Raw genomic sequence first — 24578 nt, forward strand, 5'->3', positions numbered from 1 at the left:
CCCAGGCTGCCCTCCCTGCCACCGGCACCGTTCCCAGCCCGCATGAGTCCAGGGGCCGGGCCCGGCCGCGGGCAGGGGGCCTGGGCAGCCGCCCCGGTGGTGCGGGCTGGGGAGGCCCGGGCCGGGGAGGCCCAGTCAGGACCCGGGGCTGCAGCTGCGGCCCATGGCGGGCTGGGGGCGGAGGGGTGAAGCTCTGGGGAGGGGCAGCAGCCCCCGGCGGGGCGCAGGAGCGGGGTTCAGCGGCGGCCAAGTCCCCCCGTGTTTCGGCCGCCGCCGGGCCCTGCGGTCCGCGGGACACAGGCCACCGCCCGGCCCCCCCCCCTCCCCGGCAGCGCCTGCCATGACACCCGGCCCCGGGCCGCTCTGCGCGGCCGGAACCGTCTCGATGGTGGGGGCGGCGGGCGCGGGACCTCCGGTCCGCCGGGGGGCGCGGCGCGGCGGGGCGGGGCCGGGGGGCGGCGGGGCCGGGCCGGGCCGGGCGGAGCGGGCGCTGCCATGGACGCGCTGTGCCGGACCGAGCCCCGGCCCCGCCGGCCCGCCGCCGCCTCCCCGCTGCCCTGGGCCCGCTTCTCCGCCTGGCTCGACTGTGTCTGCGTGGTCACCTTCGACCTGGAGCTGGGCCAGGCTATGGAGGTGCGGGCAGGGCCGGGGGCTGCAGGGGGGTCTGGGCCCGGGCAGGGCCGGGGGCTGTGGAGAAGGGGGGACAGGCAGGGTGTGGGGGACGAGGGGCGGCGCTGTGTGTGGCAGCGAGCAGGCAGGGGAGGGTGGGGGCAGAGCAAAGATGGAGGCTGAGGGGTGATGGGGGCCGGGCAGGGCGGGATGGCGAGGTGGGGTGAGAGCAGGCAGAGGGGTGGTGGGGAGCGGAGAAGGGCCCTGTGCGGGGGGCAGAGAGGGCAGAACTACTGCGGGGGGGGGCAGCTGGGCTGTCTCCTGGGTCAGGCAGGAGCGGGCAGGGAGGCTCGGGGGCCCGGGCAGGACAGGGCCTGGGGGCGCAGGGCCGAGAGGAGCAGGGCAGCGCGGTGCCTGAGGTGGGCGGTGGGCTGCAGCGCTGCCGAGGAGGGGGGGCGGGCTGTGCAGGGAGGAGGGTGGCGGGGAGGGGGCTGCGGAGGAAGGGATGTGGAAACAGGAGGCAGGAAGGCCGGGGGTGGGGAGCGGGCGTAGGGGGGATCCTGCTCGGAAATACGGATCTGATGCGTGGGGCAGCAGGCACTGAGGAGGGCCCGAGGTGGATGTCGCGATAGGGAAGGAGTCGGGAGCTGGGTGGGAGTGGGGGAGCGATGGGGGGATAATGGGGCGCGGTGGAGCGGAGGCTGAGGCGGCTCTGTCGGCCTCTGTGGCGGAGGCTTCGCAGGAGGTCTGATGTGCCGGGGGGGGGGCAGAGAGGATGAACTGGGAGTGAAAGGCCTGGAACGGTTTTTCCCTATTCCCTGGAATCTGAACGAGGATTTGGCGGGAGTGAGGTACCTAAGGCTTGTAATGGGACTGAAGGCAAGAGCTGGCTGGTGTTCAGGCAACAAAATCAACATCAGGGGACCAGGTATCTCTGGGTTGTGCTGAACCTAGGGCATTATCTCAAATTCCTTGATATTTGTTGTGTAATTGTTGGAAGTACTCCTTGCTTTGCCTTTGTGTAAGGAGGTTAACACTGTTTTTTAGAGAATGGAGACTTTCCATTTTTAAAGTCATGCTGAAGCTTCTGAAGAGAATGGAAAGCAGTAGAGATCAAGTTAGCCTATTGCTGCTCTGTTTTCTTGAATACTTGACTATGTTTCTTTTCATGAAGCCTGAAAATAAATTAAAAAAATCTACTGTAGACCACAGTTTCACATGCTGTATACTCTTTCCTGCAAAACCAGACCTGATATACCCTGGAAAGGATATGAATACTGGGATAATAATTAGCATTTACAACTTAATGCTTCATAGGTGTGTCTTAATATGTAGCTATAAAGGTGCTTTCTTGCCCGTTGTATTACGTGTCTAGCATTATAAGGAGGGGACTCTGATCGGGGTATGCAGTAGTAGGGTTTCTTAATCCCTGGAAGGGTATTTTTATTATTTTTCTTCCTTTCCTCCCTTTTCCTCCTTTGCCTACATAAGTATTGATGGGAAAAATGTTTCTCATGTGGCATAAATTACAGAAGACTGGGAACATCTCAGCATCTGGATGGAGTGGTGACACAGCCCCACCGTTGCTTTTCCTTTCATTCATCCATTGTGGATTTCTGTCTCTGAGCGAAGGGTTTGGGCAAGGAACAGGGTCTGTGTCGGGTAAGACGCCCAGGAAGGATGGCAGGCAGAGGATTATTCCCTATTTCCATCTGTGGCCTTGATTGGTTTAGATTGGGTCCAGATACCATGGCTTGTCTCCAAGTGGGCTGATTTCTGCAGCCAAGAAGAGGGAGTTGTATGGGTTGGGTTCTCGATTGCAAGTTTCTGGGTTAAAAAAATGCGTCTGTGGCACCCAGCCCTGTGGGACTTCAGTCCTGGCTGAGTTTGCACGGGAAGTTTGCCATAGACATTACCAGATCAGCATAGCTGACTGAGATTAGATCTTGACAGAGCTCTCTGTGGTTTTGTGGATGTGGGTATATCCCCCTAAAGAGTGATTGATGCTGTTCACACGCCCAAGGATTACACACGGTGACAGGATACAAATGCTTGGAGTAACTTGCGCTACCTCACGTGCTCGCAGCAAAGCGAGTCAGAAGGAAGGGAAACCTCCCATTCTGGAGACTGCACTGTACTTTTGCATCATCTCTGTAAATCAGTGCGTGAAGATTCAGACATCGCAAGTATAGTCCAACCTTAGGATGTCCCCTGCAGTTCTGCTTTAGGTCTGTCTCAGTCAGGTTTTCTGCGCTGAGACTTCGTCATCCTTTCCTGAAGATTCCCTTTTCCTAAGTATAGGATTCTTCCCAGATAAAACATCTCTTTTCTTTCCTTGCTGCCCAAATCTACGCAGAAGCCACGTTGTTGAAGCCTGCTTAGTGTGTGTTGTCCGTCCTTTGATGACAGCGAGTAGAAAGGCAAAGTTACCCCCGGAATGGGGTAGGCTCTGTGGATTCAACTTGGCAGCCAAGAGCTTGTTCAGGCTCTGCTCAGGTTTCTGAGTATCGCCTGACTTGTGTCAGTCAACTCACAGTGCAGATACACCATCGTCCTGAAATTCTGTGAGTCCCACTCTGCTGTTCTTTAAATATACAGTAGAAAAGATGTTTCAAAGGAAAACATAGGTTAATGCAGCAATTGGGTATAATTGCTTCAAATACTCAGTTACAGATAGCAAAAATACCAGGGAGCGAGAAGATGTGTTTCTCAGACGCTCCTCTTTCCGGCTAGCGGTCTGTGTCCTTCAGCCGCAGCCCTCCCCACCAGCCGTTTGCCATCCGACTCCCAAGGGCTCCGACTTCTCTGGTGCCACTGTCAGAAACGCTGAAAATCCATCCTGGTGGCTCTGAAATATCCCTTTTCAGCACGGCACTGGCTCCTCCCTCCCCGAGCTGTTCCAAACACAGGCACTTTGTGAAGCTGGGTTACTTCAGAGTCACCAGAAGTCATTTTCTGGGGTGTTCTCCATGTTGCTATGACAGCCGCAGAGTCCTTGGCACCGTACCGATATCAACAGCAAAGCTTTACTGTGAGGATCTGTTTTCAACAACATGTGTCACCTCCACGCTTGTTAAGTCGGTATTGATGGGGGAGAGCGCTACATCGCAAGTTATGACATAATTTAAGCCCTTTTGGGCTACTTCTGAGATATCTAGGGACATTTACAAATGAAAAGTTCCTTTTTGTTTACTGTCTTTTTGCTTTTGAAAAGTTCTAGTGACTAGGGTTCTCACTATTTTAGACTGGGGTTTTAATCTTGTAAATATTTAGCGATCCTCCCAAACACGGAAGTGTATGTCACTGTTAAACTGGAGGGGAAGCAAGGATGTGGAAGATAAGGCCTGTTTTTTAAAAACATGATATCTGAATTTTTGGGTCTGTCAGCATTTCTATGCTCAGACAGAAGCATTTGGGCCTGATTTCCCCCCCCCCTTCTTTTATCTCCCAAAACACTGAGCACACATCCCCAAGTGAAACATACGCTTAGCATAACTTAAACTTGGGCCCAGAGAGCAGCTAGGAGCCGTCAGTATCCACTCCTGGCAGAAGGACCCCCCCAAAAAAGGCAGCAGGAGAATGAGAAGTCCGTCTTGACCTGAACTTAATGTTTAGGCCATCAGCAAGCGCTGCAGAAAGCACGATGCTGTGAGATTCCTGAGCTTCTCGATGAATCTGCATCAGATGTCCAGGTCTCTGTTCCTGCTCTAGCCATTATTACACGGGAATTAACCAAATACGTGTTTGTATGATCATTAAATTAGTCACAACCACAAGAATTGATTCAGTCACCTAATGCAAAAACACAGCAAGCAGAGAAGCGTGCCTTCTCCCGTGGCGTAGCGTAACGCGTCCCTTCATGCTTCGGCGTCTGAAAAGCCCGCATTTTCTAGTGTGCCTTAATGTGCTGCCTCATCCCCATAGCTCGTACATGATAATTTTGCTCCTGTACTTTTGTAGCTTTCGTCTTTCAGAGAAGCTTTAACCGAAGGCTAATCAGCGTAATTTTTAATTGTTAATTTGGCTCGCTCTCTGAAGCTGATTAGATGACCTTGCCAAGGAATCAGCGGGGAATTGTTAGAGCGCAGCGAGCTTGCTCGGTGAACTTCCAGCACTCTGGCGTGGTGCCACCCTTGCTATTTATAGACTTGTAAGAAGAGTCAAGCGCTGAAGAGAGCTCCTGATTTGAGGACCAGATGACTCGACGCTGACCTGAAGCAGAGTTACAGAAGGCTGATGGGCAGATCTCCATTTTTCAAGTCATTCAGTGCTAGTTTCTTTCTCATCCGCTTATTTAAAGCCACCTGCAATTTCTGCATTTCCAGTCAGTGCTATAAAGGCCGTGTGCTTACACAGATTTGTAAGTACTTCAGTTTCTAGCCTCTGCCAAGTGACGTGGGAAACTCGTTATTGCTGTAGCTGTGTCATTTCTCTCTTCTTCATGGGATTGTTTCTGCCGTGGATCTTGCTCACAGTTCTGCCCTCAGCCCCGACCCGAGAAGTCCTGCCTTGAGTTCTCTTTGGGTTACAGTAAATGCAGAAAGAGTGTGATCAGCATTTACAGAGTTCAGCTGCAACGCTAGAGTCTTTAACTAGATGCTTTAAAATTCTTGACGACCTCTCTTATCTGAAATGCTGGATGATAAATTGGGTGTGACACAATTCAGCTGTCAGTGGTATGCTGACAAAGCATGAATCCTCAAGCCTGTGCCAGACCCGCCTCTTTCTGCACAAAATAAACCTTGGCTTGTCTTTCTGCCGACAGATCTCAAATCGAGGAGGCTGAAACACCGATCTGAATCCCCTCAGACTTCTGCTGCTGCCCATTTTCTGCTTGTCGGTTGCTGTGAACAGCATCTCTTGCTGACCAGTTGCTCAGGACTGTTAAATAAACGTTTCCACCCTGGAGGCTAGGCTATATACCCAAGTCTGTGTCCGCCACCAGACTTTGTATCGTTTAACGTACATCGGATATGTTGGTTGTTAGTCTCTTCGTACAGGTAGAACCTTTGTCCAGGCTGTCATTGTCTCACTCTTGATTATTACCACATCCTTTCCTCTGCTCTTGAGGACAGTCATCTTGCCCTGCCTGTGTCTTTGCAGAATGCTGCTGCAAAGGTTGTTTCCCCAGCCACGACTGTTAATGCTCTCTCTGCCATCCCCTTTCTGTACCTCTTTGCATGTATGCACAGCTTCGTTTTTAAAGCCGCTCGTAGTCTGTCTGCTCACTTCATTGCTGTGAAATCTGCTTTTACCTCTGAGCAGCTCATGATGCCAGCCTTCCCCAGTCCTTCAGAGTATTTGGTGGGTTTAGTGAATTGTTAGTGACTTTTTAGCCAGGTATAAAAAATCAAAATAAAAAGTGACTGTCCTCCAAACAACAATTAGAAATACACAAAGTCCAAAACTTTCTACATAGGACATTATTTTGGGCAGTTTGTAAACTTATATTTAGCTGCAGAATTGAATATTAATGCTTTCCAGGCTTGGAGCTTGGAGAGTAAGCCTATGTTAACATAATTTCCAGCAGCGTTGGAATAAGTCCTCTCCTGCCTGCTTTAGAGAAAACGGACATTTGCACATTAGTGGTTGGTACAGAGAAGTTACCAATGGGCTCGTGGGGCTGTTTGTTCACTCTCAATTGAATTTGTTCACTCTCAAGTGAACAAACTCAACTCTCAAGTTAAAATCTAAGTAAAATATTAGCTAATTGGTCTGTCTCCAAATCTAGAATAAACACAGATTCTGCGGCAGGTTCCGTGCAGTGGGCTATTGACAGTCAGATTTTAAATGGGTAGAGGCACCTCCTTGTAGGATATGTTACTTTGGGAAAAATAAGGCACTTATTGTATGGAAGCAACGTTTATAGATCTCTGTAGCAGTCACGGGAACAGAGTGACTTACTGGCTCTTGTCTCTTTTGCAGTTGGTGTATCCTTATGACTTTAGGTTAACAGAGAAAGAGGTAACAACTATTTTTTTTTTTTTCTGGTTTTAAAGATACTGGGCAGCGGCAATGAAGGTTTTCTTATTGTATGTTTTTGTTTGTTGCAGAAAACTAGTATCTGCTACTTGTCCTTCCCAGACTCCTACTCAGGTAGGTGGCATCTGTTGGCCTCGCCTGCAGCCTGCGGGATGGTTCATTGCCGTTATGAAAGAAACGGGTTCATGATGGAAAGAGTGAGTCATCGCCTCTAATGCAGCAGAGACTGATGGGCTGTATCTTCTAGAAGTGTGACATCAAGGAGCACCCAGCCCTTTGGTCTGAACAAAGAGGTTTCTTGTGATTTTGATTGCTCTCTGGATATCGAATCTGTGATATAGTGGGTGACAGGAAAATTTCTTGATAAGCTTGCACACTCATGCTTTGCCTGTGCCAATAAAATAAAACAAATAGCCAGGAAGGGTAGGTTCCCTGAGGTTTGCAGCTGTCGGCTATCAGCATTTCTGTGTTTGTGAGTGAAGCGCTCGGGGAAGAGAAGTGATGGGGAGAGGATGCTTTCACAGCAGAAATATTCCCAAAGCTTGTATTTCTAAATCAGAAAGGTGGCAATAAGAAATCAGTACATGAATTCATCCCAGTACCTGTTTCTTTAAGACTGGTTCCTGACTCTTCGTTTTCTACAGCTTTGCCCAGTTTAGTTTTAAAGGTTTTTAGGGATGCACTTTCACTAGTTTCTCAGAGAACACTCAGGCTAAATGTCCCTTTTGTTAAAGTAAATTATTTACTAATAGTAATATCTTTGTAACACACGCAACAGTCTCTACTCTTTGGAGCATAGCATCTGCAAACAGTGGGACGGGAGTACGTCCTCTCACCCTTGGAGCACCTTAAGACTGTTCACCAGTGAGCTTAGCGTGTTTAACTCTTTCCTCATAACTGACCTCTTTGTACGTACTCGGCCCTACTCCTGCCCATCCTGTCCAGCTGATGAAAACTCCTGAGGACTTCACGCTGCTTGGTTTTCTGCTGTACAAAGTATTGTTGGTGAGGGGTGACCTGGGAGCTGCCTGGCTCTGGTGCTTGTGCTAAAACTATTGTGCAGGGGACTGTCATTAAAATCGGTGTTTGTGTGGTCTTGGATTAAGGCTGTTTGTAGGTTTTGCAGTATGGTGGATAAGAAGTGGTGGCTGCAGCTACTCAGGATAGATGATACTGGGCAATGTCTCTTAAGGTTCCCAGCAGTGGCCTGGCAAGGTTTAGCTCGATGATACCAGTTCTTGCATTGAGCTATGGGTTCAACCTTGCACCAGGTTTGGAGGGTTTCTTTATGCTGTTCCTCTCCATTTTCAGGTTTGGAGTTTTGTGTAAATCAGCATCCCTGGTTTGTCAGCGTTTGTCTTTTAAGCAATTTCCAGCTTTCTCTTTACTGAAACCTCTTCCTAAGCATTTGTGATCTTCTCTGTCTCAGGTGGCCTGGGTGATACTCAATTTAGCTTCCGCCTTCGTCAGTCTGGGGGACAGAGGACCACTCATTACGAGGATGATGGCGAGTACAATAGAGAAGCACCCCTAACACTGCAGGTCAGTTCCATTTCCATGCACTACTCTACTTGCTAAGCAAACAGTAGTGTTAGTGGGTTAAAATATACTTTTTTTTTTTTTCTATGCACGAAATACATTTTCTCTGGCCTGGGAATAGTCAGAAATGGAGAAGGCTTTCAGCACGGGGACTTACTTCCACGTTAATACTCATAGAGGGCCGTGTTGAGAATCTCAGCTACTCTGAGAGATGGAACTGAATCAGGGGACCCCAGACTGGAGCAGTGGCCATGCCTAGCTACAGCGAAACGATAAATGGTGGCACACCGGTGACATCCAACAGAGTGCAGGGCTACTTGTGCACGTTTCCCTGAGGCAAGATAAGAATATCCTTGTCTGCAGTGACTTAGATGTTTACCTCTCTTGTTGAGAGATGAGAGTTCTGTTCATTTGTTGCAGGATCTATGTATATAAAACCAGCCGGAATAATTGATGTGCCACAGATCCACACTTGTGCTGGTTTAACCATACCCAGCGCTGATATCAGGAGTGTCCGTTAGTTGTGGGGTTTCCATCAGTGAACTGTGCGCTTCATGCAGAGAAGGGATGTGCCGAACGCTGTTGCTTCTTTTAATCGAGCAGATGGCCATCAGATCAACTTGTCCTCTTCTGCTTTCTTCTTTGAGATGCTGCTTCCTGTGCATGTGCCTTTTTAACACTTCTGCAATCTCTTTGTGATATGCAATCCAGAAATGGATTGCTGGTCTGAGACGGAGTAGGAGGATCGCTTTTCCTAAATGCTGGTCTAGAGATTTTTCAGCTTGCATACATCTTTACTGCTTTGTAGCAATCGGGCATTGCCTCACAGGTTCACTGCCAAAGTACTGGATTCTGTTGTGGAAAACTAGTATTTGGGAAGAGAAAGGTGCCTTAAACCATGAGGCCTGTGGGGCTTCAAAAAATGATTTTAAGGATGATCATTGTGTTCAGCGAAGTTCAGTTCCTTGATGTCTGTGGGAACTGTTTGAAATGATCACTGGGGATTTGTATTAAATCTGATAGTTTTCATGGATGCTGTGAAGGAAGCGTCATTCAGCTTTGTGCTTCGTTCTGAGCAAAGCTTGACTGGCACTGCCTTAAATGCCTGACTAAAGAGGAATGCAATGGGTAGGGTAGGGGACATTTCCTCCTCTCGGAACATGATGTATTCCTTCCTCAACAATACATAATCCTCTGGCTGGCAAAGAAAACTGACAGTCAGAGAACATCAGTGGCAGCACGGGGTGCCAGGGTGAGCTCACGGGGTTGGCTCAGCTGGTTGTTTTAGTGGAAACCTCAATTAACCCTTTCGGTGCTGCAGATAGGGGCTAGCGAAAGGTGCTACCTTTCATTTTTTGTGACTTTAGCTGCTCGTATCTCCTCTCTATCTTCCCATTTGTTAAACTCACCCAGATAGCTGAGTGTGGGTAACGTTGGTAGATCGGAGGGAGTTTGTCGACAGCAGTCATCGGTTTCTCAGTAACAGCACTGTGGGTCTCTCTTGCAGCGGGAGTCGGCTCATTACTTTGGTTATGTATACTTCAGGCAAGTCAAGGACAGCTCGATGAAGAGAGGTTATTTTCAGAAGGTGAGTACTGAAACCGGATAGCTTGCTACTCTCAACTGGTACGTAGCTGTAAAAAGGCTCCTACCCATAGCTGTAAAACAGCACCGCTTCCTACGTGACACCCACAGTGTTTCTGCAGGAAACAGCAAAGGTCACGGAGAACAGGAGTATGTGGAAAGTGTAATTCCAAACAAACCTGGATGCGGTTGCCATGGTGCGTTAATCACATGAGCAGTGACCTGCTGTCTGAATCATGAGATCCTGAAGTACTCGAGCATTTGCTTCAGAATGTACGCTGGTGTCACCGACAGGGAGAGGATATACTTCGTTATTGCAGCCTGCACTAGTTATACCTTAACCCCACTCTTATTATTGTGTTAATCTTTCTTCTTCCTAGTAGCCATCTGGGAATGGATTTCCTGCTGGGCTGGTTGTTTCTAACTCGCAGCAATGATGGTGCTGGTACCTCACCAGCCTTGTCTCTTCGCATAAACTCCTTTGACACGGGCGGTGGAAAAAAGAATATGAACTGCATCTTTATTTCAGTATGAATACACAAAGTGCTTTGTGTTATTCAGACAGATAGGTACGGTCGCTGCCTGATACAGAGTGGAATTTCAGACTTCTTCTGGAGAAGAAAAATATTTTACTTTGACCCTGTTTTTCTCCATGGAACCATGGAATTACGCTTTCAGTAGTGTTTTTTCACATCAAAAGGTAAAATGCCATCCTCTCAAACAAATGAGCTTTGCACACCTGCTCTTCAAAGAGCAGTGCTTCATGGTAGATGGGTCAGGTAACCCCTTGGAAACTGGGGACACCCTTCCGTCCCAGCGGGTACTTGCCCTGCTGTGCTTTCTCTTCATTTCGAGGCAGTGATGTGGAGTTCCCTTCAAAGAGAAATGCTAATACAGAAGTGAGTTTCTTCATCTCCACTAAAGCAGTGGATTGATCACTCAGTTGGGGGATTAGAGAAACTGGACAACATGGGGACCTGCTGAACAGATATTTACCCCAGGGTAATGTGCTTGCTTTTTGGTAGACTTACAAAAGTAGTGGGCACGTGGAATTCCTCAGTGAAGTATATTGTCATGCTTGGATGGCTTTTTTATTTCAAATGGCAAAATTTGGGGTTGGGAAGGAGGTGTTTAAATGACTGTGGTGGAAATTTTCACTGGATCCTAATTAATGTATTCATTAATGATTAGAGGAAGGGAATAATCAGCACAGTAATGAAAACGCCCAGTGGGACTGAGTTGGAAAAGTTGTAAAAAATAGTGATACATTTCATAAGGATGCATTAGAAAGAAGCCAAAACAACAACAAAAAAAAACATTGCTGGAAACAAATCAGCATTATTTCAAGTTACTTTGTTTCTTCTTCCCCAGAATTCCTTTATTTTATTTATCTATCTAATTTCAGTTTCAGCGGTCTGCTCCTTTGCACTTCTTTGTCTGAAATGGTTGCTTTGGTAGCTTTGAACCTATCAGCAATTTATTTTTATTTTTATTTTTCCTCCAGCTGATCTTTTCCTAGGTCACAAACTCATCCCTCATAGTTGTGGTGGCTCCCCGGTAGAAGCCACCAGCTGTGCTTATTCATGAAACAAAAACCTCCTTGTCTGCATGGACACCTAGGGTCTCCCAAAGCCTGAAGGCTCATGACTAGGTAGCTAGCAAGAATTCCACCAGTAAAAGTGCTGCTTTTGAGCTCTTTCATGTTCTTGATTTTGTTTTTTTAAGTGTAACCCTCTGGCAAGCAGTGTAAATGTAAGCAGTGCTAGAAACGATCGTGTCAGGGGGTCTCTGACTCCTAAATGTACCTTTTTTTCAGTCTTTGGTGCTAGTGTCACGCCTTCCATATGTGAACTTGTTCCAGTCGTTGCTGCAGCTGATTGCTCCAGAATACTTTGACAAGCTGGAGCCGTGCCTGGAGGCAGGTGAGCAGTCAGATCTAGGAGGGAGGGCTTGCATGCTGAAATCTTTCAGAAGTTTTATCAGGAGGCTCCTGAAAGACAGTTGAAATGTTCCAAATTAGTTCATTCTGGAACAAATTCCAACAGGGAAACACTTTCATCCAAGTGGTTGGCTTGTCAAAATTATAAACAGCTGTAGAGGATGCATTAATGGGAAATGTCTGACAACCTTAATAGATGATGCTGTCAGTTTTGCATACAATGTATTCCCAGAGAGAGGAAAAAACCGCTAATGCTACATTTCTGTCTAGGTCTTTATTGCACTGTTCAACTTAATCATGATTTATCAACCGAATAGTGCTGCTGGGCCTGCACTGGAAACGGTGGTGCGGATGTGAGTCTGGTGTCTGACCTAAACTTGCACAATTATTTGATATAGTGTTTGTCTGTAACTAGCCGGGGGGCAGGTGAACTAGGAATGAGCAATAATTAAATTGGTAGAACTCATAGGACCAGCTGAATTAGCCGTATTGACCTTCAGATTAAACTTTTTTCTTTACCTGTGTCCCTGCAGTGTGCAATGAGATTGATCAGTGGCCGCCTCCTGTGCCAGGACAGACTCTGAACCTTCCAGTGATGGGAGTTGTCATCCAGGTACTTGTTGCTGATGATCAGCAGACAGACAAACTGGGAAGTGGGACATGTATTCCCTTTCCTTCTGGATGTTAAAATTGCTCTTTATTCTAGATTCTTCCCTTTTATTCCAAACCTCTGTACAATTAGAACTGATAATTGAGGAAGCTTTCTCATGTGGAGGGTTGTTAGGGAAGAAAGCAAAATGTGTGTGCATGCTGACTCCATCTCCCTCGGTAAGCTGTCTGTTCTTATTTGTAATCTAGGTGAGAATCCCATCAAGGGTGGACAAGCCAGGATCAAGCCCAGTGAAGCAGTTCAATCAAGAGGTGAGATGAAGTGTGGCATGACACGCCAGTGATGAGCAGAATCTAGTCTAGTAAGGAAGGAGGGTGGAGAAGAACTGGAACTCCTTCAGCCTTAATCTATTTGAAACCACTTTGGCTTGGGATTAATGTGGTTTTGGCTACCCATCTGGTTCAAACTGCACGCTGTCATGCCTGCGCCTTTCAAAACAGGATTCTGTCCACAGAATTTGTGTGTTTCAGGTTATGTATGTGCATAGTTCTCACAGTTTTCGTTCACCTTGCCTTTCCTGGGAATTCAGGCATGGGTAGGTCTCCACGAGACCCTGCCTTAGTCTTCTGTGTTGTTTTGCAGCATTTGCTGTCTGAGCATCTTTATTGCTTTAATTCAGCTTTGATTTTGATTCTTGTTTGTTTGGTCTTTTCCCTTTTTCTCTCCTTTGAGTAATGTTGTCATATTTCACAACTTTTGGTACCCATATTACCAACCCTTATTGTCTCTAGCTGTATCTTAAGCTCTGCATTGCACCAGAGAAAACTCTAGAAAATAAAGGAGCAGACACAGGAAGCCTTTCACATCTTGAAAAGAAGGGATTCTTGGCTATCTTTTACCAAAGGAAATTCATTTGGACTGTGAATGCTCAATTCAGATCTGTTCCTGCCTCGTACCTCCAAGCATTAACCTTGTTCTCTTCTTTTTATGCTTATTGTAGAGGGAGCTACTTTGTGATTGATGTGGTCAGTTTAGATGGCATTTCAGTCAGGATGCTTCCATTTACTAACAGTTTTGGGTTTGTTTGGTGTTTTTTTTCCTTCCTCATTCAGAATCTGTTACCAGCCCCACTGGTTCTCCCCAGTATTCATGAACTGGATCTTTTCAGGTGAGAGCCACCATCCCTGTAACCCTCTCCTCTCAATCCTCTTTCCCCTCTCCCTGCTCAGAGTATCCTCTAAATCATAGGTAGAGCGAAAATGTGAAATGAGGAATCAAAAATGACTGCTTTGCAGAGTGTTGTTTAGAATACTGGGCTTGCAGAGCTCGTGCAGTGCTTAAACCGGTGTGCGCTGCCCTTAACACCCGCCGTGTCCTGGTTAGAGGAGGGTTTCTTTTCTTGGCCTCAGCTGGTGATCAGCTTACGCTCTGAAGCGTACACATTGTGTGTCGGAACCAAACTTCACAGCGTTGTAGGTGCTACTGTAATAGATGTACATCTGCTGGAATGCACGTGCGTTTTACTTAGATGAAAAGGCATACTGAGAGCAGTATGATCAGCAGGTTGCTTTACATCACTTAACACGTTTCCTTTAAACATGTATAAAATGGTTCAGCAACAGCGTGTGTAAAGACACGTGGCATTCTGTTGTGGGATCCTAAAAATCAATCCGAGGTTTCACGCTCCCAGATAGAAGCCCATCTGGGTAGGCTTACATGGCATAACTGTGTCTGGTCTTTTCTGACCTGCATGTCTAACCTCAGCTTGTCATTCTTCCTTTCGCTGTCAGGTGTTTCCAGCCAGTGCTAATTCACATCCAGATGTTGTGGGAGCTGATGTTACTAGGAGAGCCAATTGTTGTTATGGCACCATCCCCTACGGTTTCTTCAGAAATGGTTCTGGCTCTTACCAGGTAATGCCTTCAGATCCTGAGATACAGGTAACTAATAATAAATTGTGACAGTTTTTCAGATCCACTCTTCTACTGAATCAGTTGTGTTAGATTTAGTTTGCTTATGAAAGCATGTGAGACGAATAGCGTAGCAAGAGAGTCTTGCTCATATTCCACCAATGGTAGAGAAGAGTAAAAGTAAATCTCCCGTGTTGGGAGATCTGGTGGTTCATAGCCCTGAGGAACTTTGTCTCCCCAGCTTTGAACTCTGCTTTAGCAAGAAAAAAAAAAAAAAGCCTGGAACTCCTCCAAAGTGTCACCTCTGACAGGACAAAACACTGCTCTAGGGCATAAACCTGATGTAAACACACATTCCTCCTCTGTGAAGTTTATATGGCAACTACTGCGTCTATTGTTACAGCTGCCTTGCTCCTCTGAGGTACTGTTGTGACTACCGCCCCTATTTTACTATCCACGACAGTGAATTTAAAGAGTATACCACCAGGACACAAGCTCCGTAAGTAGCCAATAGACCCTTGCTACCCACTTGCCACTGTCTGGGTGAAGGAAACCCTGAGGTTAGCATTTTTCTGCCTTTTTTTCCCCCCACTTTCCAGGCCAAACATCGTTGTGGGAGTCACAAACCCTTTCTTCATCAAAACTCTCCAGCACTGGCCACACATTCTTCGGGTTGGGGAGCTCAGAATGTCAGGTAAGGGTGGAACCAAAGTCCCGTTGGGCTGGGAGACCTTGTTGGAGGCTAGTAGTGAGCTGACAGTTGGGTGCTAGCCATTGTTTTACACATCTTCATTCCTGTGAGAGCTGAGAAACCAAAGGGAAGTCTAGACTCTGACTCAGTTGATGTGCAGGATGAGCGCAAACGATGGTGAAGATGAATCGCTGAGAGGATAACTTGCTGTGTTTTTTTCTGAAGCATTAAGAAAAGGAGAGTCCATCCTAGGCAGGAAAGAGGAAATTGCATAGAGAAGATGAGAGGGGTGGAGAGAGAGACTGATTATTATCTACAAAGCCAAGAAAATCTCTGGGTTGAGGAGTTGGGTTTTTGCAGTGCCTCCTTAACGTGTTCCTGTTCCAAAATTCTAGCAGGGAAATTAGCAGATGAGAAGGCTTATGTGAGGGTGGAATTAAGGGAGGATATGATTTAAGATGTACAAGCATAGGGCTGGATGTTCTCGAGTGCAAAGCCTCTCGTGTGTGTGCTGTGGCTGCGAGGGGAGATTTGGAGCCTGAACTGGTCATTTGATGTTTTTCCACAGGAGACCTGCCCAAGCAAGTTAAGGTGAAGAAGCTAGCTAAACTAAAAACCCTAGACACAAAACCAGGTAAGTCCCTTTGTGGGACGTCATTTAATTTTGTTTACCCTTCCGCATGGGGGATTTTGCAGGCTTTGCAGGCATGCGGACATTGCATACGGTATTCTTTGCATCTCAACAAATGGCCGTTTTGGCATTACCATCTTCTCAGACTTGATCTGCTACACAGTGGTGGCATCCCCGTCTAATACAGAAAAACTATACATCTTTGTTCTCAGATTGAAAAAGCCAATATAAATTAATTGAACAAATTAGTGTTGGGAGAACAGCTTCTAATTTTCTTGGGTTTATTTTATATATCATACCCACTTTTTAGATGCAATGGAAGTCAAAGGAACTTGCTTACCTAGATCAGCTGTCTGTCACCCAACTAACGGTTCATCTCAGGCCTAGCCATAGGCTGACTCCGGTGAGTTATCTCACTATAAGCTTAGCATAAGAAGGTCCTTGAGATAGTTCAGTGTCCTTTAATCTTGCTGTGAGTACTGGCTGCATTAGCTATTTCATCATTTTTGTAATTATTTTTTAATAATTGTTGTAATTAACCCCCCACACACAGCTGCCAGGGTTTGCACTGGGAATTTCAGTTCCGCTATCCCTGCGCTATATAATGGTGCCTCCTCTAGATCCGTGGGCAAGGATTTGTTTCTAACTTCTGCGGGTTTTTTCTGGTTTTGTTTTTTTTCTGTCTAGGAATCTATACTTCTTATAAAACATTTCTTCACAAAGACAAAACCCTGATAAAAAGATTACTAAAGGTAAGCACTTCCCATTATCCTGCGTCCTGTATGTCATTATGGGAAAACTGTGCTAACAGCTTGGTTTAAACAGACAAAACTCTCCAAAAGGAACAGACTCTTTACAGTGTGTAGTGATTATGTTTATCATGCCAGTTTATAAATTTTTCACTTATATTATGGATTAAATGCTGGCACTAATGATAATCTAATTGAGAACAACCCTTATCAAAAAAAAGAGTCTGAGAAAACAGATTCTATGCGGTGAAATGTGAGTGATATGTTGAACTAGAGAGGGCAATGTGTATTTTGGGTGGTACAGTTTTCCAGACTACTCTGGCCTGGTTGCTTATAGCTGCAGTGTTTGCAAATTCTGCATCTACCTGTGTAATAGAGAATAGCACCTCTGTGACCACGCTGCTTGTGCTTGCAGGGGATTCAGCGGAAACGCCCATCTGAAGTCCAAAGTGCCCTTTTGAGGCGGCACCTCCTGGAGCTCACCCAGAGTTTCATTATTCCCCTGGTGAGTTGGGCAGAGACTTGTCAGGGTGGTGTAAAGGTGAGGGGAGGTGAACAGGAGATGCTTGAGTGACAAGTTTGCACTTGCTCTTTTTTATTCACCCGTGGCTGAATAAAACAGATTCAGGATGTGGCGCTCTCTAGAGATGTTTTACTGAATGTCTCTTGAATGCAAATTTCAGTAATTAGCATAAAAGTCTGCAGGTTGGATATTCAGCACACTGTGTGTGGAGACAGAACATTGTCTCCTGCAATAGGTGTTACCTGTTACTGGATTCTAATGCCAACTGTTTCCTCTTTTCAGCAGGCGGTCAAAACAGATATCTAGGAAAGGGACGGGAGCCCAAAGCATTCCTTTTCCCCTCTAACGCTGCAATCAAACCCACTGCCAGTGTGAAAACCTCCCTTCTGGCTTTGGGAAGCTTTGCTGTAGAGCTTGAGGCCTGTCCACACGGTGATCACCACCCTAAGGCAGCTTTTAGCCAATGCTTGCTTTCAAGGCCTTCTCTGTCTAGTCCCACTAGAAAGCCACTGGTGCTTTTTTGGTGACCGTCCAGCTGTCCAACTTTGGGTCCTCTTTCTTTCCTACATCATCTCAGGAGGTAGTACATGGGAGGACAGTGCATCGTCTCAGATTCTGGTCCCTCCTGCCAACTTCTTCCCACCTGACCTCTTCTCACATGGTGTGCTTAGGATTCTTGCAGCATCATTTTGTGACCTAGCCCTGGGGGGGAAACCAGCTGGAACACTCAAGCTCGTGTAAAATGCAACTATGAAGAAAAAAACAGAGAGGGTAGGAGACTGTTGATTGTGCCTGTGATGCATTGGAGAAGACCATCACACTCAGTGACCGTGCAAGGGGTTCCTCGATTGTTGTAACTTTTTTTAATAATTCTTGTTTATTTTTTTTTTAATTTCTTATTAGGAGCATTATATTGCAAGTCTGATGCCTCTGCAGAGGGCCATTACTCCATGGAAGGTATGTTCAATTTTCTGCGGGGATTTGGAATAGTTATGCCATATGCTGATCACATACTCTGATATTCTGTGTGCACTTCCCTCGTTGAAGGAAGAAGGTTATTACTCTGTTATTAAAAAAAAAAAAAGTTGAAACAAACATTGGGACAGATGCTTCCTGTTTTGCAGTAAGCTCAGCTATTGTGAAGCTAATTTGAATTTTACTAGCAAGGCTGGTTAAGATGTTCATGCATTTTTTGTTCTCGTAGTTACTGAGTCTGCCTTGTGCAGCCTCTTCCATTTCCCCCCGTTTCTTTTGGGAGCCATGTAATACAGTCTTTCTGTTGTGCAGAATCCTCCACAGATTCGTCCTTTCCGACAGGAAGATTTCATGAAGACCCTGGAGCATGCTGGTCCCCAACTTACCTGTGTGCTTAAGGGTGACTGGTTGGGCCTCTACAGGTAAGAGCTTGCTCATGACTTGCCTCATCCCCTTGGCAGCTGGTACAGGTTATAACGACCATCGAATCCTGGTAGGATTGGGAGCAAAAAGGGAGTTTCAGGACAGAGACTGCTCACCTGAAAAACTCATGCCTATGAGGAGCTGATTGATAATGGTCAGGGAAAGCAAATGCAGGGCAGAATCAATCCTATGTTTTACGTAATCTCTTAAATGCGTAGACAGTTGGGTTTGGAAGCTGTCAACTCTCCACCTTCAGGAAGTTAAACTAAGTCCTCACTGCTGGAGAAGAAGGGGACTCATCTCTGACATCAGCTATGTCATTTACTGTCCTCCAGGGAGTCTTTCTGTTTGAAGTTATAATTGGGATGGAGAAGACACTTACCACAATATGTGTAGGAAAAATCCAGAAATCAGATACCCAGTGGGAAGGAAAATGGGAGATGTACGGTTATGGAGAAGGGAAAAATTTCCAGAAAGTGAGCAGAGACAATAATCATGGATGAGTATGTTTTGTTGCTGTGATAAAGTTTGTACCGTTTTTTGCTTTAATGTATCTAGCAGAAAGCAAGTAGTTCCACTCCTTATGGTGTGGGTGTGGTAGACGGATTTAATTTTGATTATCTAACATTTTGAAAAATAGTAACAAACAACAAGTTGTTTCAGGAAATTGGTTGAGGTTTGCAGGCAACTGATGTACATGCAGAAGCTTGCACATTCCAGGGTTCTTAACTGTGTGAGATTTTGCATATCTATTATTTCTTGTGTTCCTAAGTCAAACTTTTAATTAAAAAATAAGTCTGTCTGTATCGCAGTGGCGTCTTGAGATCTTGGCTGGGTTTTAGGACTCCACTGTGCTGGGGAGAGCGTGCGAGAGCAAGACTCCTTGAAGTTGCAAAAAGAAACTACAAACATCAGCTGAGCTCTGCTGGTGAAGTGCTCTCTGCAGGTAGCTGGAGGAAGTAGCTTGAAGAGATACTAAGTGGGCCACTCTTAATAGAGGAAAATGCTGAAATACAGCATCTGAGAGATCCCCGCTGTTGATCAAAGAGTTGCAAAGAATGCACTGCTAAAGTGGCTGCGTCTCAGCTCTGTACGGCATCTTAAACTTTCTCATCTCGTCTTTCTGTGCGGCCACAACCCTTCTCTTTCAGTCAGTGGCTTTTCAATCCCATTTTGAATTTGATCTAAAACTCTGTAGCACCGTGAGATAAAAACAGGTATTGTGCTGCCCCCTGTTCATTTTCCTGTGTAGCTCAGTAAAAAACGAGACTGACTACTGTACTGCACGGGGGAGCTGTAAATCGCAGGGCCTTTAGCATAGCCTAGGTGATACCTTGTTTATGCAGGAGACACGTACATCACCAGTTATAGGGGACTTGGCTCTGTGCTAGCAAATGGTTGAAAGCTCTAAGGAAAGGAGAGGAATTAAGCAAGATACTGCAGAGGAGTGTACATTTCTTCCCATGCTGAACCATCCCAGTTAGCCTAACTCCAAAGGAAAAGTGGGCCAAAATAAAGCTACCGAATGGCAAAGCACCGCTTCTTGCCTTGGCAGAGGCGCAAGTCTGGCAGGATTGCCCCTCTCATCAGTGACAATCTGCTGAAGCTGCTCGGCTGTATCCTGTTGGTTAGAGAAGCCCCTGGAGTAGACAAAATACGCAAAGCATGTTTTAGCTCTTAATCAGTTACCACCCCTAATGCCACTGTGAATCAGAATGTCTTTTCCTCTCACATCTGTGTCTGCTGCAGTGGGATGGGGAATCTGCGTGGAACAGAGCCAGCGTACTGCTCTGGATCCCCCTCTGTCCCCTTCTCAATGGCACCTCACTTTCTGCAGGCGTTTCTTCAAGTCCCCCAACTTTGATGGCTGGTACCGTCAGAGGCACAAGGAAATGACCCAGAAGCTGGAGGCCCTTCATTTGGAGGCGATCTGTGAAGCGGTATGTACCAGCTCCAGGTATTAAAACCAACACCAGACTTCTCAGGCCTGAAACCTGGGAGATGAGGGCACTGCTACCTTGGACACTTGTTGACACCTCTCGATGCGGCTCTGATGGATAGGGGACGGTGCTCTGTGCCCTTGGGAATAACAGCTCTGCCTCCCATCTGCCAGGCGCAGGAATAGCAGCACATGTGGGGGACAGGAACACGAACAGCTCAGCTCCCCACTTTGTCAGCCAGTGCGGGTCCTGCTCTGGCTACTTCTATCAACTATTTCTCATTCATCAGGTCCTTCCCAAGCCAACATTGTGCCAGACTGGAAGCGTCACCTGTTGCTGGCTTCCTTAACGCCTAACAAAAAATGAAAATAGGTAGGATTTCTAGTAGTGGCTGCTGGTGCAGTCTCTTAAACTGAGCAGCAGCTGGGGTAGTCCCAGGAGCCCTGGTGCATCTTCAGCTGCGGCACTTGCTTCACTGTTCAGCAGTGCAGGTCCTCGAGCACAGTGTGGGGAATGCCAAAGCTGTCTCCTTTTGTAACAGGCCTGACTCTGGCAAGTAGATGTAAATTCTGGGCACGGCACAAGGTTCCTGGTGCTGACTGTAGGAGGGGAACCCTGCTCTGTCTGCGCGTTACTGCATCTTTCCTTGACTACTCTTGCAGGCAAGAGCTTGCTGCTGCCATGGGCAGAAAAGAGTGGAGAGCATTCTGTCTTCTTGCTCATTTAGGCTTAAGTGCTGTGAGCAGAATTATGAAAGAGGATGAGAAACCTCCTCCTCACTTTTATTTCAGGCTTTGCTTAGGGGTATCTCTTTGAGAAAAGCTTCTGTAAAGAAGAAATGTCTCTGAAGAAAGCTCTTCTCTCTCTTTAGAACATTGTGGCCTGGATGAAGGACAAGTCTGAGGTGGAGATTGTAGACCTGGTGCTAAAACTTCGTGAGAAGCTGGTAAGTTTTCCTCCCTTCTTCCTGCACTCATTCCTTTCTGCCTGTATCTCTGCGGCAGGGAGAGACCAGGGACATGGATCACACTTGTTGCTTGGAAAACTTTGCTCTTGCTCCCTGATTTGTAGACTGGCAAATGGGACAGTCATGAAACTTTAGTGTTTGTGTAGAAAAGGATTCAAAGTTCTGACTCTTTTCATCTCCCTGAGGCTCAGGTGGCAGTTTCCTGTCTGTCGTCTCATACCCTGAACTAAAGAGACAACGTGAAGTTTGCTCAGTCAGTGGCAAAGCGGAAGGAGGAACTTTGAAGCCATTAGAAATTTCCTCTGTTTTCCTCCTCTCTCTCCCTGTAGGTAAGAGCCAGGTGCCAGCACCTCCCTGTGAAGGAGGAAACTCTGCAGCGGGTGGGCCTGTACATCGAGACCATCATCGGCTCCTTGCCAGAGGACCTCCAGACTGTGCTGCACCACCACTGAGCACAGTGAAGGGACTCTCTTGGAGAAGGACGGGTGCTCCCACCCTGCTCCGAGCTGTGGGCAGCCGCAGTTGCGTTCGGAAAGAAAAGTTCTTCCCTGATCCAGCCAACAGGACCTGATCTGGACCTGACTCACAACTGCGTATGATTTTGAGCACGTGAGCGTGTGGGTCAGAACTGCAGCAGAGACGGGGAACTGTGTGCACTGTCCTCTGCCTAGTCCTGCTTTGAGGAGCCGGGTCAGGGGACTGTACACCAGAAACTGTTCCCTGTCTGGCTGTTAGTAGGTCAGAAAGTGACAGCCAGGCTTCCAGCAGCATGTGACAGGCTGTGCAAAACCCCTGTTGCCCGTATATACACATCCGTCTTTGTCTAGTGCTTGGGCTCTCCAAATTTCAGTGCTGTCATCCTGCCTGGAAGAAGCAGGACCAGCCCTGTAGGGGGGAGTTCTTTCCAGAACAGCTCCTGATGATAAGGAGAGGGATGCTAGTCCCCTACACACAAATGATGTGAAAAAATTGTCACTGCCCGTTCCGCAGTCTGGCTCATGCCAGCAAGAGCTTCAGCCATGATGGGAGTGGGAGGATGAATTGCTGGACGTGGAATGCTGTTCTTTTCTCTCCAAGGCAGAGACAGAGAAGGGCCTGGTGCATCTGCAAGGAACAGAGCTCTCCAGTGATCACGGCGGGATGCTGCGTGAGTGGCAATAGCTGCTGGAGCTCCACAGAGAGGAGCTGGCCTCCAAATGTAATTTATTCTGCTTGAAAAATCAAGTTTGTGTGCTCTAATAACATAGAAGAGAGCTGGAGCTCTACCTGAGGCAATGAGATAGCTAATGTGGTCAGCTCGCTTGCCGATAAGATGTGTTGGAGAATCTGGTTTTTACGCCTGCGTCAGCCTTGCCAAGGGGGGACTCAGAGCGGCCGTCGGGTGGCTGTGCGGGCCCCGGTGTGGAGGTGTGTGCTCACCCTGTGCTGAGATCTGAGGGGAGCAGCCTCTCCAGCTCTCACCACAACCTTTCTTACCACAACCCAGCTTCCAGCTCAGTCATTCTGCTCCCGTTCACCTGGGAAAGAGAGACACGTGTGTGTCCTTCTGGGCCGAAGGCAGAAAGACTTGAAGTTCTGCTGCCGGCTTTGGAGGCAGCTGCCCTCTGCCTGAGCGAGCAGTCTTTCTGCCAGCTGCCTTGGAGGTGGATTTACTGTAACCCCAGGGACGATCGCTGCGCCTGTAACTGCATTTCACCATCTGCCAGCCTGGCCAGGGCCTGAATGTTTGCCTACAGAACGAGTTTTTGGGATGGGCCTGGCAGCCTGATGCGCTCTCGTTCCCTAAGAAGCCTCGGAGCGTACCTCTGCACGCGGCAGGAGAGGACAGCATTGCCTGAGACCCGCACAAAGCTGGCGGCAGTGCCCAGAGCCCGCGGGGTGGAAGCCGTGCTGTTTTGCTGCCTGTCCCTGCCCGTTGCTGCTCTGCCTCGGGGCTGGGGAGATGGCAGTGCAGGAACGGTGGGAGGCTGCTCCGGGTCCCACCGCCTCCAGCCTGGAAGCGGCCAAGTGAGGAGACACAGCCGTACCCCGCTGTAGTACCAAATTCTGTACAATACTCCTTAGTGGCCGCCCTGCCTGTACAGTGTATATTCTGTATATAGAGTTCCTGTGTGCGTCCGTGCAATAGCTCTGCAGTGACTGTGGTGGACCGAAGCACTAATGTATAGTAGAAAATACTAGTTTAAAAAAAAAATTAAGCCTAAATGTGTCCTGTTTTGGGGTCTCAGTAGCTTTATTTGGTTAGGGATGGGGTTTCTCTGCAGAGCTGCTGCGGAGCTTGGTCTCTCGTGGCCCTCAGCGTGGTGTTTTCTGTCTCCGTTACACATCTGTCCGGGGCGCTCGGTCAGCATGGAGGCTGCTGTCCCCGTTAGGAGACTTCTCCGTAGGGTTCGCAAAGCCCAGCCCTGCAAAGGGTGACTCGCAGCCTCCCGCTGCTCTGCGTCGCTCTGCCCTGCCCGTGGCACCTGCAAAGCAGACGCTGCATGGGGTGGAGGGCCCTCGGTCAGAAGCCTTGGGACCCACTGCTTGGGCAGAGCAATCCCCTGGCCAGGCATCTCGGCGTTCGGGTTCCCCCTTTGGACCCAGCTGGGCTCCTGTGCCGGTTGCGCTGCTGTGTGCACTGTTCTCTCTGCCCTCCAGCTCTGTTGCCGCTCCTCCAAGGATGGTTTTGTCCTCAGCTGGTTTTGGTACTCCAGAGATCCCACATCCAGCTCTTCACCGCTCTCTGCCTGGTCATTGATTTTTGGCTTTTTGTCACCCGGGCCAGCTGTGGTTCCTGTTACACCCTCCATAGGTGCGGGCTTGTCCCCCTCCCTTGCGCTGGGTTGGAATCATGGCCCTGCTGCTGCGTGCCCTGATGGTGCCCAACCTGCAGCGCTGGCCACGGGCCTGCCCCACGCTTGTCCAGCAGTATTTTCACAGAAACGTGGTGCTACTGAAGGGATGGGGAGGGTCCCCCTCGTTTTCACAGTCTAGTGGTTTGTCTCTGCTTACTCTCTTCCAGCCCTTCCTTTCCTCTGGGAATCTGCTGGACTGGGATCCAAGATCAACCCAACTTGTCCTCCCCGTCGCTGTCCCCATCCGCCTTTCTGCTCCCCCACCCGTTTGCTCCCATTTCTGCTTGCGGAGCCTTTCCGCCCCTGTAGCCCTAGCAGTGGCTTTGTTCCCATTTCTCCTAGCATGCCTCAGCCTAATGATTTTCTCTCCCAGCCCCACGTGGGCGAGGATGACACCACAAACACTTCTGGCGCTCCCCTGGTACCCACGGGAGAAGCCCTGAGTGCTCGCAGCCCCACGGCCTTTGGACTTGTGTAACGCCAAAGCAAACACGGGTCATGCTGCCCGGCGGTGACTCAGCCCTCACATCCTCCTCGGGTGCTGTCCTGCCTGACACCAAGCAAGTCCTTTGTCTTCTGCATCTGCACCAAGATGGGTGTACGGCCCCGGGGGCAGAGGCTGTGCCCGGAGCCGGGTTGGTGCATCATGCACCCTGACCTTGTGCCACC

At 48.1% G+C, this 24578-nt stretch overlaps 1 protein-coding gene across 2 annotated transcripts; it reads left to right on the forward strand.

The window, feature by feature from the left end:
• Positions 1-447: 447 nt before the first annotated feature.
• Positions 448-23278, forward strand: DENND6B (DENN domain containing 6B). Of its 2 annotated transcripts, XR_008574162.1 has the most exons (21): positions 448-633; positions 6535-6573; positions 6663-6705; positions 8021-8133; positions 9638-9718; positions 11531-11636; positions 12187-12266; positions 12512-12574; positions 13376-13431; positions 14054-14176; positions 14577-14672; positions 14773-14867; positions 15433-15498; positions 16183-16247; positions 16660-16749; positions 17671-17724; positions 18055-18164; positions 20003-20105; positions 20395-20477; positions 20977-21051; positions 21402-21416. XR_008574162.1 is itself a non-coding variant. In XM_054803775.1 (20 exons), the coding sequence occupies exons 1-20, from the start codon at positions 496-498 to the stop codon at positions 21522-21524; spliced, it is 1719 nt and encodes a 572-aa protein (XP_054659750.1). In that variant the 5' UTR covers positions 448-495; the 3' UTR covers positions 21525-23278. The 2 variants fall into 2 exon arrangements, 1 of the variants encoding a protein (XP_054659750.1); XM_054803775.1 differs by lacking the exon at positions 20395-20477 and having other exon boundaries at positions 21402-23278.
• Positions 23279-24578: the final 1300 nt, after the last annotated feature.

This window comes from Grus americana, chromosome 1 (genome assembly GCF_028858705.1).
Source record: "Grus americana isolate bGruAme1 chromosome 1, bGruAme1.mat, whole genome shotgun sequence".
Classification (NCBI taxonomy): Eukaryota; Metazoa; Chordata; class Aves; order Gruiformes; family Gruidae; genus Grus; species Grus americana.

What these genes read in the sequence shown, in the direction of transcription:
- DENND6B (XM_054803775.1), top strand. Translation starts at nt 496, where the DNA reads ATGGACGCGCTGTGCCGGACCGAGCCCCGGCCCCGCCGGCCCGCCGCC. An exon ending in AGCTGGGCCAGGCTATGGAG is followed by an intron (nt 634 to 6,534) that starts GTGCGGGCAGGG and finishes TCTCTTTTGCAG; the next exon opens with TTGGTGTATCCTTATGACTT. An exon ending in AGAGTTTCATTATTCCCCTG is followed by an intron (nt 16,750 to 17,670) that starts GTGAGTTGGGCA and finishes ATTTCTTATTAG; the next exon opens with GAGCATTATATTGCAAGTCT.